The sequence below is a fragment of the Gouania willdenowi genome, chromosome 17, assembly GCF_900634775.1.
Source record: "Gouania willdenowi chromosome 17, fGouWil2.1, whole genome shotgun sequence".
Lineage (NCBI taxonomy): Eukaryota > Metazoa > Chordata > Actinopteri > Blenniiformes > Gobiesocidae > Gouania > Gouania willdenowi.
The window spans coordinates 35325929-35343615 of record NC_041060.1 but is presented as its reverse complement, the minus strand read 5'-3'; the positions used below and the strand labels follow the sequence as shown (position 1 = coordinate 35343615).

Here is a 17687-nt window from a genome sequence, read left to right as displayed (position 1 = left end):
AGCGCCACCTATTGGTAAAAGGAAATCATAGACATTATATTTACACGGAACATTGTAAGAAAGTTTGTGAAATAATCCTTGAAAATGATCATGTACGTCTCAACACTTTAACATTTCTGCCACACCCTGACATGTAACACACCTCAACGTGCACCACTTATGACATGTGTGTGGTTGTGAGGACACGTTCATCGCTGCTTGAAGCTTTAATTATAATTAAGTTTCTGGGGATGAAAAATAATTGCAATTTAATTGTAATGTGAAAAAATGCTGGTAACTGTAATTGAATTGTAATTGAAAACGTAACTGTAACTGAAAATGTAATTGACACCAACCCTGGTTAAAACTGACCAATAATGGTGGAAAAGGTGATGAAAGAGTATTTTTATAAAATACAGAAATTGGTAAAAGTTGCAAAAATGGACAGAAAAAGTGTTTAAAAGGGTTCACAGTGTCAATATTGAAACAATGACTTTAAACTGGCATGAAAAACTGATCCAATCAGTCCATTCCATACTCCGCTCCAGCTCTTCTAATAAATAAGTCAGTTTTTCTCATCCCTGCTGTTGCTGATTATTGTTCTCTGTTTAACTATCACTAAGTCAATATTTAACATTCTACAATACAAAATAAGTCATAAATATATGTATGATTTGCACTGATATCAGATCGACCAATACCCAAGGTTGGAATATCAGAATCATATCTGAAGTGATAAGTTGTACTGGGACAGCCCTAGTTTAAAAAGAATAGAGGAGGGGAGGAGCTATCAGGTCATTAGCCAATCAGGTTCATTGTTCCTGCAGAACAAAGTCAAAGTGTTTCCATGAAGATGAACTAATCCATGGGAATTTAAATTCTTCAGCCTCAAAATCAAAGTATTTCCTCCACATCATGTGATCTCTGAACAAACTGATCTTTTTAGTCCATTTCAAAGTGATAACAGTGCAAAGGATGTATGGATGAATATTTCTAGATCCTTCATGTCATTCTGTCTCTTCCATCCTTCAGTGGAGCTGATTCCATGCTGATGGTGAATGGAGGCGTCTGAAGGAGGATTGTGGAACCACTCAGCCGTGACAGCAAACATGGACTCCTCAGAAAAGGTGAGAAATAGAGTGGATTGAAGTTTTTCAAGCAAACGTGGAAGAAAACCAGTGAATGTGTAACCAGTGAAGGACACCTTTAAAGCTGAACATCAGCTGGACTTCTGGTGGAACATGTGACCTCCAAACTGCTCAATGACACAGACAGGAAGTACAACAACAGATCAGCCATAACATGATGAGCCCTGATAAGAAATGTCAGCTTTTTACACATATTCTTTAATAATGCAGTGTGTGAATAAGAAGATCCTCCAAGAATCACATGTTGTTGTTAGACTTTTATTGTTTCCATTTGTGGCTCTAGAACCAGTTCAGATCAACTTGTTCTCACTGTGTGTGACATCACTGATCTGACTTTTTAGCAGCGTTAGCCTCTGTTACTGCCTTTAACTGAGCTTATCTCATACACAACACTAGTCTGACTCTTATTGTGAAAAGACTTGTTTCTGAGCTCATAGTGCAGAGTTTATTTAGACATCAAAGGAACAGCTTACAGTTACAAACAGCAACTATAGCAACACAATCATTAGGAGGTCATCAGTTAGACAGGTTACCATTCAAAGCACAACTTGTTATTTTGATCCTTTTCAATAAACCAATCTGAGCTTCTCTTCATATTTTCTCTACATTATTTAATAAGATGTAAATAAGCTTCAAATGCCTTCATTTGATCAGAGACAATGCTAATGCTAATGTCCATCTCTGCTACTGAGCTGTGGAGGCAGTGATGCTTTGGTCCAGTGTTTTTCAACCTGTGTGCTGCGTCACACCAGTGTGCCGTGAGATATTGTAACGTGGGCCGTGGAAAATTATCCAGTTTCCTTAATTGTCCAAAATGTTAATATCATGCCATTGTAAAGTGACTGTGCTTTAAAAGTAATTGTCCTCTGCTTCAGTAGGGGGCAGCACTGAGCTATTTGTCTTGGAGACATGATGCAGTTTTAGTGATGCATGAAACACGTGATAGACAGTGATGGAGAAGTTTTTGAAAACTCTCTGAGCAGAGCCTGGGACAAAATTCAGACCCTGATGAAAGCTCTCGTATGGGAGGGAATCAAAAATAAAGCAATGACAGTGAACTTGAGTTCGTACAGAAAAGATATTTTTCATTTGGATTTACTTTCACTGGGGATGTGACGACACTGATCCATTGTACTCTGTGTGTGATGAAAAGCTGTCCAACAGTGCTATGGTCCTAAGTAAGCTTAGATACCATCTCCAAACCAAACACCTGACCACTTCAAAACAAACACGTGGACTATTTTGTTCACCTGCATGAAAACACAGAAAAGCAGGTCATTTTTATGAGAAGAACCACAAAGTTGAATGAGTGAGCCCTCAACCTAGCTACCACGTTGCTGAACTTGTTAAAAAAAACTATTTTAATAGTCGACTAGTCATTGATTATTAAAGTGATTAATCAACTAATCGGATGACCAATCTTACAATTATTTGCTCTATGTTGCTACAATCTTTTAAATTTGGCCTGGGTCAATTTACCACAAATAAAATAATAAAAAATAAATATAAAAAATCCCAAATTAAAGTGTAAACAGGTTCCTTACAAACACAAATTAAATTGAATAAATCAACACTAGAATGTGCTTCAGTAATAACATTAACACATTAAAAACGCTACAATATCTGCTGACTCATAGAGTTAATGAGCTGATATTTTATGGGTCACTGCATTAGTGTTATTGTATATAATTTATTTATTTCCTAATTTATAAAAACATTATTTTCTAAAACAATAAATAAATAAATAAAAAGCACATGAAAAGCAAAAAATAACTCCAATAGTGTTTTTATTGCTGCTGAATGTAGTTTATTAAATATCTGATAATGAGTTACATAAAGTAATGGTTGATAAATATCTCTGATTTACTATAAATAAACCAGATCATTAATTACTGAGAGTTACTAATGGGATATTCTGGTGTAAATAATCACAATATTTACATTACTGTCTAAAGGGACCAGCTTTATCTGTGAACACGTGAAATATAATTAAAAATATTGTGTTTCACAAGTTGGGACGAAGGAATAGTGACGATAGTTTTATCTTTCATAAAAGTGTTAAAACTGACCATTAATAAATCTGTGGCTCTTTGTGTTTTAATGACAGTAAGATCTTTTTACTAGTCTCTTCCTTTCATGAGTGGTTAGCATTAGCACTTAGCCCAGTCTTATGTGTCGGTGGGTTAGCTTAGCTTAGTTAATAGACCACAGTCACCGTGTTTGTGGGAACTTTGGGTGGATCTGACGGAGTAACTTAGACTGGTTCACTTTGCGTGTGTGAGCGGCATCGACATCGCTGAGCTCCCAGTAAACATGGACATATTCTTACCAATGGGAATGTTGATGATGATACATCTCCCTCTAATCACGTCTGTAACATGCATTCAGCTCTGAGCACAGATATATAGAAGGTAGATGAGCCACTCCTTATGAAAAAACTATGTTCAGCTTCCGTCCACAGCTTGAAGAAGACTATTGAACGATAAAAAAACCTATTTAAACTAAATAAACAAGTGACGCTTAGCCTGGCGGGTGGGGCGAGAAAGCCTGGTGGCCCTCCAGGCCTATAAAACCCTATAAAACCCTGCATCGGAATATCTCCACCAATGAGGACTTACATGGGAAAAACTGCACGTGTTTGCGCTGGAGCCACAGCCATGGTTGACCTACAGGTACATCTAAAAAAATTACAATATCATGAAAAAAGTTGAATATTTTTGGTCATTAATTTCATAAATGATATAGACTCATGACACATAGAGTGAAATATGTCAAGCCTTTATTTCTTGACATTTTGATGATTATTTATTTATTTAATTTATTTATTTATTGGAGGATAAGCCCCTTGAGATGGAACATCTCGTTTTCGAGGGGGTCCTCAACTTACATAAGATGACAGATATATGCGTTGATCTCATATTCATACCCACGGACTCTGCTCAGCCACTTTTTAAATACAAAATGTACATACTGTTCACTTTACCTCATTTCCTGTACTATCTATTTATTTATTTATGTCCTATTTTTTATTATTTGTTGTTTATTTGATTCTTGCACTGCTACTGAGTTGGCTGTTTTTAATCTCATGGTACATAAAGACATTCAATTCAGATACAGCAGAGCAGACAATACAGGAATTCAGTATTTCAAAAATAATAAATACAACAAAGTATAGATAGACACACACACATACACACAACACACACACACAGTATACATTTGACAGTTGTTCAAAACAGTAAATATTTTATACAAAAATAATTAAGTAATAAAAGTGATATCATTAATAGTATCTATCTAATGATAGTAAGACTTTTCATTAGATTAAATAAATAAAAAGGTTTAGGTTACATAGCCTATGATCAAAAACACTGACAGATATTCTGGAGATGGAGGACAAGAGCATTTTAAACAGAGACAGAGGTTAGAGAGTGGATCAATAATGGGAGAATGTTCCAGTCAAATGGAGCTTTATATTTGAATGAAAATTTACCGACTTCTTTTTTGACTCTAGGGACTACAAAATATGGTTGATCAGCATGACGCAAACTGTATGAAGATCTTAAAGGAATTATATATTGTTTTAAATGATCAGGAAAACTTAAATTAATACATTTAAATATAAATAATAGCCAGTGAAGCTGTCGTCTAGATGCCAGAGAGAACCATGACACATGTTCATACATTTGGCAGTGGTGAGTTCTAAAGGGACAGTGGAGGATAAATCTACACAGACTATTGTAAGCAGTGACGTGCCGTGACCACTAGGGTTGGGTAGGCACGGCGTTGCAAATCAAGACCACAAATGACTTTCTTTTTTTTTTCCTGTCTTTTTTTCCCCCCTTGTCTACACATACTGTCAAAGGTCAACACTACAAGAAGTGCAATCATTATGAGACAGCAATGACAATTTTAAATATAGCCTCCTCTCCCAACAAGATATATCTCATGTCCACAGCAGCGCATCCGTTGTTGTGTTGGAACACACGGAAAAATGACAACGACTCGGACAGCGGAGCTGTCTGTGGTGCTGAACCACGTCTGCACCCCAAATTCACGTAACACCCAAAACCTTTTACAACCATAAGTTTATGCACGTATTATAAAAATGTGCAGCACCTCTTCTTCTTACGTCATGCTATTTACATTGTTATTTCATAAACACCATATTTTAACCATATACACACACCATTCAGCTCGCACAATGACCACCGCTGTAATGACGAGAGAGAGAGAGAGAGAGAGAGAGAGAGAGAGATATTAAACTTTATACTTACTTTATTTGAAGATGAAGTCCATGCGCCTGTCTTTCTGGGCAAAGATGTCGATCACAGCAGTGTAAAAGTCCGCTGTCTTGGCCTTGAGCTTTATGAGTCTCTCTTTCTCAATGGATATGAGAGCCAGTGATGAAAGTCTTCCTTGCTCTGTTCTGTTGCGGCTGTAAGTTTTGATGCGTTTTAAAGCAGAAAATGACCTCTCCACCGATGCTGTGGTGGCTGGAATGGTCAACACCAACTTCACCAGACCTTGTCGGTGATGCCACGGCAGTTAGGGTAGGCAAGGTAGTCAGTGCCTACCCAGGGTGAATTTAAATGAATGACATATTCATTAAAAAAAAAAAAAAAAACGTAATTTATTTTTTTTTTTTTAATTTCCGATAGCCTACAGTACCTATAAGTTTTGAAAGTGTCAGCATTTTTGTGCTTTTCATAGCCCAAATGAGTGACTAAACATCGCTATGCACCTCTTTCCTGGAACGGCAGAGATGCTGCATACTCCTGTATTACGAGGAGGAGGACACACCTCTCCCGAAGGCACACTGCTGCTCTGCCTTTAGCGGCTAAAGTTTAGCTCCATACACGTGAACGGATGTTTGCGCATGCGCAGTCAGTTCCCCACGGACCCACTATGAAAACCATTTACGCAAAAAGGCAAATTGCTACCCTGCCTTTAGGACGTAACCGTGCTATGTTAATCCAATACGTACGCACAGTGCATAGTGAATACAAAACAAATATCACGTGCCACATCTAGTGGGCAGGATACCGCCCGGGCGGGATTACACTACAGGTTGGATGACAGCGATGGAGAGGATAAATAAATTTTCACAACTTTCTTTTGAAGAAAAGCGACAGCTTTTAAAAGATGGGAGACCAACACCTGAGCTACCAGACCTTCAGCAAAGAAATCTCAGAAAAGTGTGCGGACTTTCCAAAGTGAATGGTACAGACGGAAAGAATGGCTTTGTGGCTGCGCCTCACGGAACCGGCTGTTCTGCTTCCCGTGTTTGCTGTTTGGGGGCCGTGGCATCACCGACAAGATCTGGTCTGCTGAAGTTGGTGTTGACCATTCCAGCAACCACAGCATCAGTGGAGAGGTCATTTTCTGCTTTAAAACGCATCAAAACTTACATCCGCAACAGAACAGAGCAAGCAAGACTTTCATCACTGGCTCTCATATCCATTGAGAAAGAGAGACTCATAAAGCTGAAGGCCAAAACAGCGGACTTTTACACTGCTGTGATCGACATCTTTGTCCAGAAAGACAGGCGCATGGACTTCATCTTCAAATAAAGTAAGTCTAATGTTTAATATCTCTCTCTCTCTCCTCTCTCTCCTCCTCTCTCTCTCCTCTCTCTCTCTCTCTCTCTCTGTGATTACAGCGGTGGTCATTGTGCGAGCTGAATGGTGTGTGAATATGGTAAAATATGGTGTTTATGAAAAATAACAACGTAAATAGCATGACGTAAGAGGAAGTGGTGCTGCACATTTTGAATAAGTGCATAAACTTATTGTTGTAAAGGTTTTGGGTGTTACGTTAATTTGGGTGCAGACGTGGTTACAGCACCGCAGACAGCTCCGCTGTCCGAGTCTCATAATGATGGCACTTCTTGTAGTGTTGACCTTTGACAGCATGTGCAGACAAGGGGGGAAAAAAGACAGGAAAAAAAGAAAAGACAGTCATTTGTGGTCTTGATTTGTGCCTACCCAATCCTAGTGGTCAGGGCACGTCACTGGTGAGGAGTCTAGCCATAGACCAAGATAGTTGAACTGATCAACAACTGGCACTGGTGACAAATCAGAAAAAGTGAGTTTAATCTCATTAGCTGAAACTGGGCGAACCCGCTTCTGGAACAACATGAAATTTGATTTAGAGTTATTGAGTAATAGTTTATTAGATTGTAGCCAGGATTGAACTGCATTAAAGTCATGCTGAATAAAGTGATTAATGTCAGAGATATTGGATTTTGCAGAATAAATCACGGTGTCATCAGCATAAAGTTGGATGTTACAGTCATTGCATTGAAGAGGGAGATCATTAATAAATATTGAAAATAAAAGTGGGCCAAAAGCAGAACCCTGTGGAACACCTTTCTCAATAAATGAAAATTCAGAGTAGCTGCCATTGTAAAACACACGCTGCTGCATATGATGAAGGTAAGAATTGAACCAGAGGAGTGAAGACCTATCCAGGCCTATAGAATGAAGCTTGTCTAAAAGCAAATAGTGATCGACCATATCAAACGCTTTGGTGAGATCTATAAATAAAGCACCAGTAAGCAGATTATTGTCAAAGCCAGAAAAAATATCATTGGTAAATTTAATAAAGCAGATGTTGTAGAGAAGTGTTTTCTAAAGCCAGATTGAAATGGAGATAAGAGGTTATTGGTTGAGAGGTGTTCTGATAGTTGATTAAAGACTATTTTGTCATAGACTTTAACAATACTGTTAATCATAGAGATTGGTCTGTAGTTATTTACATTACTAGTGTCACCCCCTTTATGCAGGGGGATGACCTTTGCACATTTCCAGGGCAGAGGGAACTTCACATGTACTAAATGATAAGTTAAACAGATCGGCTAAAGGAAAACATAGAACATGAGAGGCAAGCTTGATAAACTTGGTCTCAATGCCGTCTGGACCAGCACTGCTATGAGAAAGTTGATTTATGATCTGTTCTACTACAGCTGGGCTTATTGTACTGAATGAGAAACTGCTGCAAGATGGAGCATCAGAGGAAGAAAGTGAAGCATGGGGAGGAGAATGGACCTGTGGAAGTTGTGAAAAATGTTGGCTAAAGGCAGAAGAAATCGCACCAGAGTCATTAGTAATTACATCATTAATAAGCATATTATGAGTTCCAGAGTTAGATTTACCTGATAATTTGTTTATTTGCTTCCAAAACTGTTTAGGATGTAATGTAATTATGGCTTAGAGATAATAAAAACCCAAAATCCAGTGTCATGGGAAATTTGTATCAATAAAAAAAATTATATTTTAAACAAAAATGTAAGGCTTCTGAAAAGTATATTCATTCCTATGCACTCAATACTTGGTTGGGCCTCAGTTAGCATGAATTACTTCATCAATGGGGCGTGGCATGGAGGTGATCAACCTGTGGCACTGCTTAGGCATAATGGAAGCCCAGCTTGCTTTGATAGCAGCCTTCAGGTCATCTGCATTGTTGGCTCTGATGTTTCTCACCTTCCTCTGGACAATAGTCATATTCTCTGTGAGGTTCAGGTCAATCAAGCACAGTAACACCATGGTCCGTGAACCAGCTTTTGGTACCTTTGGCAGTGTGGGCAGGTGCCAAGTCCTGCTGGAAAATGAAATCAACATCTCCGTAAAGCAGATGACATGGAAGCCTTAATCATCACAGACTGTGGAAACTTTACACTGGACCTTATAGCTGAGTAAAAATATTGATTTAATTGATTTTGGATCGATTTCATTATTTATAATAATCGATCCAAACGTGCTGAAATCAATATTTATTACATTTCAATGTTTACTTAAACCCTAATATTCTCACAATAGCAGCACAATGTGGAGTGCTTTCAGTGCAAACACGGCGGACAAATATGGTGCTATATACTTTTACTAATAGTGGTTGTCAAGTCACTCTGGATTATATGCAGGATTGACCAGACTTGAAGGGGCAGAGACGACAAATGAGGAAACAGGACAACTCAGTTCTTTGCTCTCTTTCAATTTTCTTTCTTTTCATTTATTTCTTCATTTTCAGAGAATTGAGTAGAATAAACAGACGAGCTGCTGAACAGGTTTAAAACCTAAACAAAATAAGCATCATTAATATTCAGTATAATACATCATACAGCCTATTTACTCAAACCATTCTCGGCCCAAATATAGCAAACTAAATATGTTAAACTAACACTGAAGCCTAATTTTATCATTATGTAATAATTTTAACATTTATAATTGATCATTTACTTATTGATAATTTGCTAATACAAACTTAGGATATGTGCTTCTAGATTTTCACATTACATTATTTCAAAGAAATACAAGTCACTAGTTGATCTACTTAGATTAAAAAAATGATTCAGTATTAAACTGGTTTATTTAAGTTTTAACAGCCACGTTTCTCTCCCTTGTGTGCCACTTGTTCCTTACAAACACATTTGGTCTGGCCAGCTGACTCCACTTCCTCCAAAATGTATCCAGTTCAGAGTGGATGACCCTTAATCTTTTGTAGGATAACCTTCAAACTCAAAATTTCCTGGGTCTCCTTTTGAGGCAGCTCTGCCGAGAAGCAGTGAGTTAGTGCTCATGTACTCAATACAATCTTCCCTGCTCTGTGTTCTCGCATCAATGGGCCTTTCATTGGCAAGGTTTGCTGCCATAAAAAGGTACATTTGAAATTCCCCCCAGGTGAAGATACCATTTCCTCTAAAGTTGCATAGGGCTCTTTTCAAAATACTGACACCAGCTTCAGCGGCTCCATTTTTGTGTGGCGACTCAGCAGGATGGATCTTCCAGTTCCACTCTGTTCCTCGTTTTGTAGCCTCATTCCTACTTGTTGAAATGCCCAAACTATTCAGAAATGTGTAAAGCTCTTTGAGGGCAGGCTTTGCTCCAATTAAATTATTTCCAGGATCTGACCACATTTTACTTGAGTGGACCCTCAACGCAGTAAACCCTTGGTACGCCATGAGAAATCCTTCAGATGATCGGTCACCAACCACATCTGTGTGTATTGCCTGGGTGCCATGCAGCAGAAAATGATACCCCAAACCTTGAACTTGACTTTTCCTCACATCATCTTTTACTTCATAGTGTCCAAATGGGTCAATTGTGGTAAATTCAAATGGTCTTGATGGGGAGGAGCGTTCTTGAGGGAGTTCACTCATGATCTGTTTACATCTTTTCGCCCTGGCCTTTCTGCACAGCACACACCTATTCACAACTTTTTTAGCCAGTATTCAACCTTTGATGATCCAAGCTTTCATTCTCATTCTCAAGAGCGTTCCAGCTATTTCTTCATGATTTGCTTGGTGAGATTCTCTGGCGATGAGGGTGGATATCCAAGCTGTAAATGGTAGCAGAGGCAGCAACTTTGTCTTCATTTAAAAGTTAGATTCTTCCTCCACAGACTAGCAGCCCTGACTCTGGGTCCCTGTACACAGTCAGCCTACTGATTGTAGTGCCATCAAAGGTACCTTCATTCTGGGTTGCAAGGAAGAGACTCCTCTGTGCATAATCACATTTTATAACAGAGAGTATAGCGTTTTTTGCTATTTCATTAGTTTCTTCTCTTGAAGGAGCTGCCTCCCACTCAGCTTTCCTTGGGGTCAAGTCTGATACTTTGAAGTTATTCCTTCATGGCGGCCCTTGCCACCCAGGCGATAATTCTGACAAGTTTACTTAGACTGCTGAATTTTCGCACAAGCAGTAGATTTATCACCGAGTCACCTGAATCCTCCAACTTAGCTTCCCCATGATTTCTGGTCATTACTGCTGAGAAAGTCTTTCGCTCCAGTTTCTCAATACTTTCTCTGGCTGAAGCAGCACATTTCTTTTGCTGACTTTTTTGGCCAAGCTCCTATGGGCTTCTTGAGAAATGAAGGTCCTTCTTCCCAGTCAGACCCTTCCTTGAGATCTTCTGGAGATGCTCCCCTGGTCAGAATGTCAGCAATGTTTAATTGGCCTGGTATCCACCACCAGTCTCCAACAGACCCAGACTCTTGTATTTCTCCAACTCTGTTTGCAAAGAAGGTCTGATAGCCGTAACTGTTGTTCTGAATTGCTCCTAACACAGTTTGACTGTCGAGTAGGTGGAACCATTTGCCAATCTCCATCCGGCTGTGCTTTTCAACGTATCTTCTTAACCTTGCTGCAAAAACTGCACCACAAATTTCCACTCTAACTGCTTCTCCCTTTTGCTCAAGTGATGTAAGCTTTGATTTTGATTTAATAAGTCTGACTTGCACAACTGTTGTTGTTTCTCACCTGAAGTACACCACAGCACCAAAACTCTTTATCACTTCCATCTGAGACTGTTACCCCACAAGGCTTTCCAAGCCAGTTGCTGGTGTGAGGCTTCTGTGAAAGGTGATTTGATTTAGTTGTACATGTTCTTCAAACACCCTGATTGCTTCTTCTCTTAGGTTTGGTGAGAGTGGTGTGTCCCAAGTATCCCAAGTCAAGTTTCTAGTACCCGTTTCCTGGAATGCCTTCTGAACAAGTATGGCTCCTCTTTGTTTCACTGGTGAGACAAGGTCAATAAGGTTGTAGAGGCTAGCCGCTTGACTTAATAATTATCTTCTTGTTAAGGGATCAGTTGTCCTCCTTCTTACTTTTTCTTTCAAAAGATTTTCATTCTCTCATCTTTTTCCTCCTTTTTGAGAAATTGATTGCAGTCATCACATGAAGTCTGTCCCCCTCCACTAGGTACACTCCTCTTCTGAACCTGATCAGAACTGCTCTGATTGGATTTAGAACATCAGATCCCTTCAGTAGTAGATAGTTCATGCTGAAACCTTTGTCCTTTTGGCTGCTATTCCACACCAGACAAATGGGTGTTGTCATAGAGTGGGGGTTTGGTGCAACCAAGTGGCTCACATACCACACTGGTCCTGTCCATTCAAGCAGTGTCTTCTTTTAGAGTTTTCTCGCTGCATCCCTCTTTAGCATCTCATGCACTTGTTCCTTATATGCTTTTTGCCATTCTGGGTCCCTTCTCAGCTGCCTTTCTGTCCTCAGAAATGTATATTTCACTGCTGTTTTGTTGATGGGAAGACAGGCTGGATCTTCAATTTTGTATCCCAATGAGGAGTATCACAGTGTGCGTCTGCATTTACATAAGCGAGACCTTGCATTATGATTTCCGGCTCTCTCTCTTCCACCAGTGTCATTTCTTTGCCTCCAGCCTGACATTTCCCACATCGACACTTTCCGTATTTTGGTTCACATGGTGCACCAATGCTGTCCCATTGCCACCACTCCAGGAACTCTCTACCAGCAACAGTGCTCTTGGTCTCTGCTTCAATTAGCTCTTCATACATGACAGAGCAAAGTGAGAGCCTGCTTTGTGTGCAGTCTTTTGTACCTTCTCTACAAGGTCTGCATGGGTTCCAGCAACAGTTTTCCCGAGGAAATTGGTGTTCAAGTTTATCAAAAGCTTTAAAGAAATCCAGAAAAAGTAATCATCTTCTATTAATACAGGAATTTCCAGAAGCTTAGGCAGTGGGCGGAATCACCTATTACTCTCTTTCTGGCCGCCTTTTTTACTCTTAAACATGTTCATGAATGCTTCTTTACTCTTTTCACATGGAAAGAATATCTGTAATGTTATGTGAATGTCTGTTATGTTACGTGAAGGGGTGGCCAAGTTTCAGAAAATGACAGGAGTGAGACTTTAGTGACCTGATGCGTTCCGGCGAAAAAAAAGTGTCCTTTTTTAACATGGCTTTGGCTTGTTTTTCCGTTGATTTCTACAATAGGACTGATGTTCTCACCTCCATGCCAGGGGCTCTCCCTGCACTGTGGCCTCCTAATGCTAATTTTAATCAACCAGAAATTAGAAATGAAAACTGTAACAAGAATTTTGACAAAATACATTTATTTGTTTATTTGACCAACTTGGCAATACGAGACAGTCTGCCAAATCTGCTCATACCAGTCACCTTTGAGAAATGTACATAGGAAGCCTAATTTCTCTCAAGTATTTTTGTGTAGTATTAGGTTGATTATGTCAATGGGTATTACCATGAGTACCGCGAGGACCAAAGTTCATTATCATGAAAAAATAAACAGAGTATTGAATGGGGAAATAAAAGCATGAGAAATGTCAAGTGTGGCGTGTGGTGTGAGAATGGGTGAAATTGATGACTGTCACACTCAAAGGGTGATGCTTGGCAGCTCTGCGTGAATATCTTTAAAAGTCAGGTTTTTCTATTAGCTCTGTCTGGTAGCATAGCATCTCTCCCTCACTGCGCAAAATAACTGCATCCCAACCGAACACTGGGTTACCAGCGCCCTCTGCTGGTCCAAACTAATATCTGGCGGCTGCAACTGAAGGAAAACAATCATTCTCTCTAAACATTTTCCCAATAATATAATACATTTTAAAATTCACAACATTACTGAATTCATCTGAATTAAATAAACATTATCTTTAAGAAGATTAAACAAAGAAAAGAGTCACTGGTACAAATAATTCACAGACCAAATTTGAAAAAAACTAGATTTTGAAGGTGTTTTTAATTCTTATCTATGTAATTGAATATTTACCAAAGTATATTACCAAAACCAACTACAATCAACCACACGTAAATGATGTAAATCATACAGATATGTTCCAGTACCAGACATCATTCTACAGAGGACTACTAACAGACCAAGCACCTATACTACTGCTATACTATAAAGTTGGTACATTTTACACTGGAATGATGTAAACTGATAATGATGCTCAATTATTTGTCATCATTACCATGGATACCAGATTTCAACTTGTAAATGCATCATGCAAACAAAAACAAGGTGAGAAATTACATCATGCTAAAAAAAGAATAGAGAAAAAATGCCACAATTACACTAATATAATGCACCAAAAGCCTCAGGGAAACAAGTCATAGCACACACGTATCATTTTATTGACGGACTTATTAAATGACATGATATTTTTTAGCATTTATTTATCTTGGAAATAAATGCTTTTTAAAATAAATAAATAAATAAATAAATTCCTAATTTTTCCACGTACCCCCTGCAATGTGCTCACGTACCCCTAGGGGTGCGCGTACCCCTGGTTGGGAAACACTGGCGGAGAGGATTGCACTCGCCACCACAGACTCATAAACCATCCTCAGCATTTTTCTGCAGATGTTAAAGGACCTCAGTCATCTCAGAAAATAGAGGAGGCTTTGGTCCTTCCTGTAGAGGGAGTCAGTGTTCCTCCCCCAGTCCAGTTTATTGTCAGTCACCACTCCCAGGTATTTGTTCTCCTCCACAATGTCCACACTGACCCCCTGGATGGAGACAGGTCTGACCTCAGGTCCACAATTAGCTCCTTAGTCTTTGTCACATTGAGCTGTGGATGTTCAGCTCACTCCATGTGACAAAGCTGTCTACAGCAGCCCTGTACTCCACCCCCCCTCAACCTCCCTGATACATCCAACCACTGCTGAGTCATCAGAGAACTTCTGGAGATGACAGGTCTCAGTGCAGTAGCTGAAGTCCGTAGTGTAGGTGGTGAAGAGGAAAGGAGATAGTATAGTCCCTCCCCCATATTCTTGAATGCATTTTGCTTGACAATCTTCTCAAGGCTGTGGTCATCCCTTTTACTGGTGCAACTTTTCCTACCAGACTTTTTCCTTCCACTTAACTTTCTATGAATATGCTTGGATACAGCACTCTGTGAGCCACCAGCTTCTTTAGCAATGACCTTTTGTGGCTTACCCCCCTTGTGCAGGGTGTTAATGACTGGCTTCTAGACATCTGTCAAGTCAGCAGTCCTCCCCGTAATTGTGTAGCCTACTGACCCAGACTGAGTATTTAAAGGCTCAGGAGTTAATTAGCTGATTAAGGTGTGACACCATGACTTTCCAAAACTGAACTTTTTCATAATATTCAAATTGTCTGAGACACTGAATTCTGGGTTTTCATTATTTCTAAGCCATAATAATCAAAATTTCAGGAACTCAAGGCTAGAAATGTTTCACTGTGTCATGAGCCTATACCATATATGGGGTTGACTTTTTGAAATGAGTGAAAAAAAAATATTGAACATTTTCATGATATTCTCATTTTTTGAGATGGTAAACTTTGTAAAGACACGGCCTATGAAAAGTCACACATTTTCATCTTTGTGTGAAGAAATGGGAGCGGATCATAAAACCTTATTGCTCCATACGGAGGTCCGATGGTTGTCGCTTGACACGGTGCTGACCCGTGTGGGAGCTGCTTGAGGAACTGAAAGTGTTTCTAACAAATGATAAGACCAATTACACAAAGTACTTGCAAGTGATGAGTCTGTGAAGCTGGCATACCTGGAATATATATTTTATCATCTGAATGAACTTTTGAGAAGTCAGAAACTGAGAAATTTTGAAACAAAGCACTTTTCTCTGTGTTATCAGACTTACAGAGACCACACAAAGGACTGGATGGGTTTATTTCACATTTTTTGTGCCGGTGGACACCAAAGTTACCTCATATGTGTTCAAAAACACTGCAAAAGGAGATTTTTCATAAGTCCCTTTAAGTCAAATTGTCATTATTAGGCTAAAAACTGTCATTTTATAATGTTTTTGGTTGGTGGTGTGCCATAGGATTTTTCTATGTAAAAAATGCACTGTGGCTCAAAAAAGGTTGAAAAACACTGGTCAATGTTCTGATGGTAAGCTTTGGTTCCTGACGTCCAAGTGGATGTTCTATTGAAGTTGAGCTTCTACTGAAGCCTAATGCTAGGTCTGATCCATCTTTATCAGTCACTGTTCTTTCTAGGGAACACATTTAGAAACAAATGTTTGTTTGGTTCCTTCTCTGTGTTTAATCTCTATCTGTTCTACAGGACTCTGGAAGACAGAACAAAGTGACACCTCAACGCTCTCAGGACAACAAAGCTCAGCCAAAACAAAAACAGCAGCTCCAGCCTAGAGTGAAAGCCAAAGCACATACATGTGACCAATGTGGAAAGGCCTTTACCAAGAAATCAAGCCTCACTGAACATCAAAGAATCCATTCTGGAGAAAAACCATTCAGCTGTGACCAGTGTGCAAAGGCCTTTATCAGCAAATCAACCCTCACTGTACATCAACGAATCCATTCTGGAGTAAAACCGTTCATCTGTGACCAGTGTGGAAGGGCTTTCAACCAGAGGGCTCACTTAATAAGTCACAAAGTCATTCATACTGGAGATAAAAAGTTGAAATGTGACCTGTGTGAGAAGGCCTTTACCTGTAAATCACAACTCACTATACATCAACGAGTCCATTCTGGAGCTAAGCCATTCAGCTGTGACCAGTGTGAAAAGGCATTTACCAGTAAATCACACCTCACCGTACATCAAAAAATCCATTCTGGAGCTAAGCCATTCAGCTGTGACCAGTGTAAAAAGGCATTTACCTTAAAATCACACCTCATTGTACATCAAAGGATCCATTCTGGAGAAAAACCGTTCAGCTGTGACCAGTGTGAAAAGGCTTTTACCAACAGTTCTAACTTAATAAAACACAGGGTCGTTCACACTGGAGATAAAGAGTTTAAATGTAACGAATGTGAAAAAGCTTTTGCTCTTAAGCAGTACCTGAAAGACCATCAGCTTGTTCACAGTGGAGAGAAACCACACACGTGTGATGAATGTGGGAAGACTTTTACGAAGAAGGGTGACTTACTACAACATCAGAATGTCCACAGAGAATATAAACCATACAGATGTGAGGAATGTGGAAAGCGTTTTAGTCGATCTGGACACCTCAGTGCACATGTCCTCATTCACCGTGGAATCAAAGCTCACAGATGTGAACAGTGTGGAAAGACTTTTACACACAGATCAGATTTAACGAAGCACATGAAGACTCACTCCAGATCAGAGTTGTATCACTGTGACCACTGTGGGAACATATATAAACAGAAACATTCCCTCATCATCCACCTGAGATCTCACACTGGACATGAAGTGTGTCCCTGTGACCAGTGTGACAAAGTTTTTACAACATATCATCAGTTAAAACATCATCAAACCAGCCACTCATCAGAAAGACCTCATAAATGTGACACGTGTGGAAAATCTTTCAAGAGCAAATTAGGCTTTTGTCTCCACCAATGTGTTCATGAGAAGAATGTTTTCAAATGTGACGAGTGTGGGAAGACCTTCAGCACTTCATCTGTTCTCCAATCACATCTCTGTGTGGATGGAGACATGGAGCAGGAATCATCTTCAGATGCCAGTGACACACGGATGGTGACGACACCTTCTGGTTCCAGTGTTAGACTGAGAACCCAGTGATCAGGCTGCACAGGATTCCAACATAAACCTGCTGTCAGCTGGAAAATGAACACCAACAGTTCAGGAAGTTGTTAATCTTTGAAGGTGTGGTCTGAAAGAAAAGATCAATACAATGATCAGTTGAAAAGGAAGCAGGAAGAAGTTTCCCTTTGTTCACTTTCTATACAGTATATACATTCTATAGCTTCTGTATTCATACATGATGTATATGAAGAATGATTCACATTATTATTTTTATCTATGCTATAATGACAGAAAGGTCTGTGTGCGCGTGTGTGTGAGGAGCAAATATCTCCCCGA

The 17687-nt window shown here is 39.4% G+C and overlaps 1 protein-coding gene across 1 annotated transcript; it reads left to right on the top strand.

The window, feature by feature from the left end:
* Positions 1 to 887: 887 nt before the first annotated feature.
* On the top strand, positions 888 to 17327 carry LOC114479338 (zinc finger protein 501-like; the record flags this gene model as incomplete). Its single annotated transcript, XM_028472991.1, has 3 exons — positions 888 to 1106; positions 15951 to 16359; positions 16528 to 17327. Coding segments are annotated over exons 1-3 (1278 nt in total), but the record flags the coding sequence as incomplete, so codon positions are not given.
* Positions 17328 to 17687: the final 360 nt, after the last annotated feature.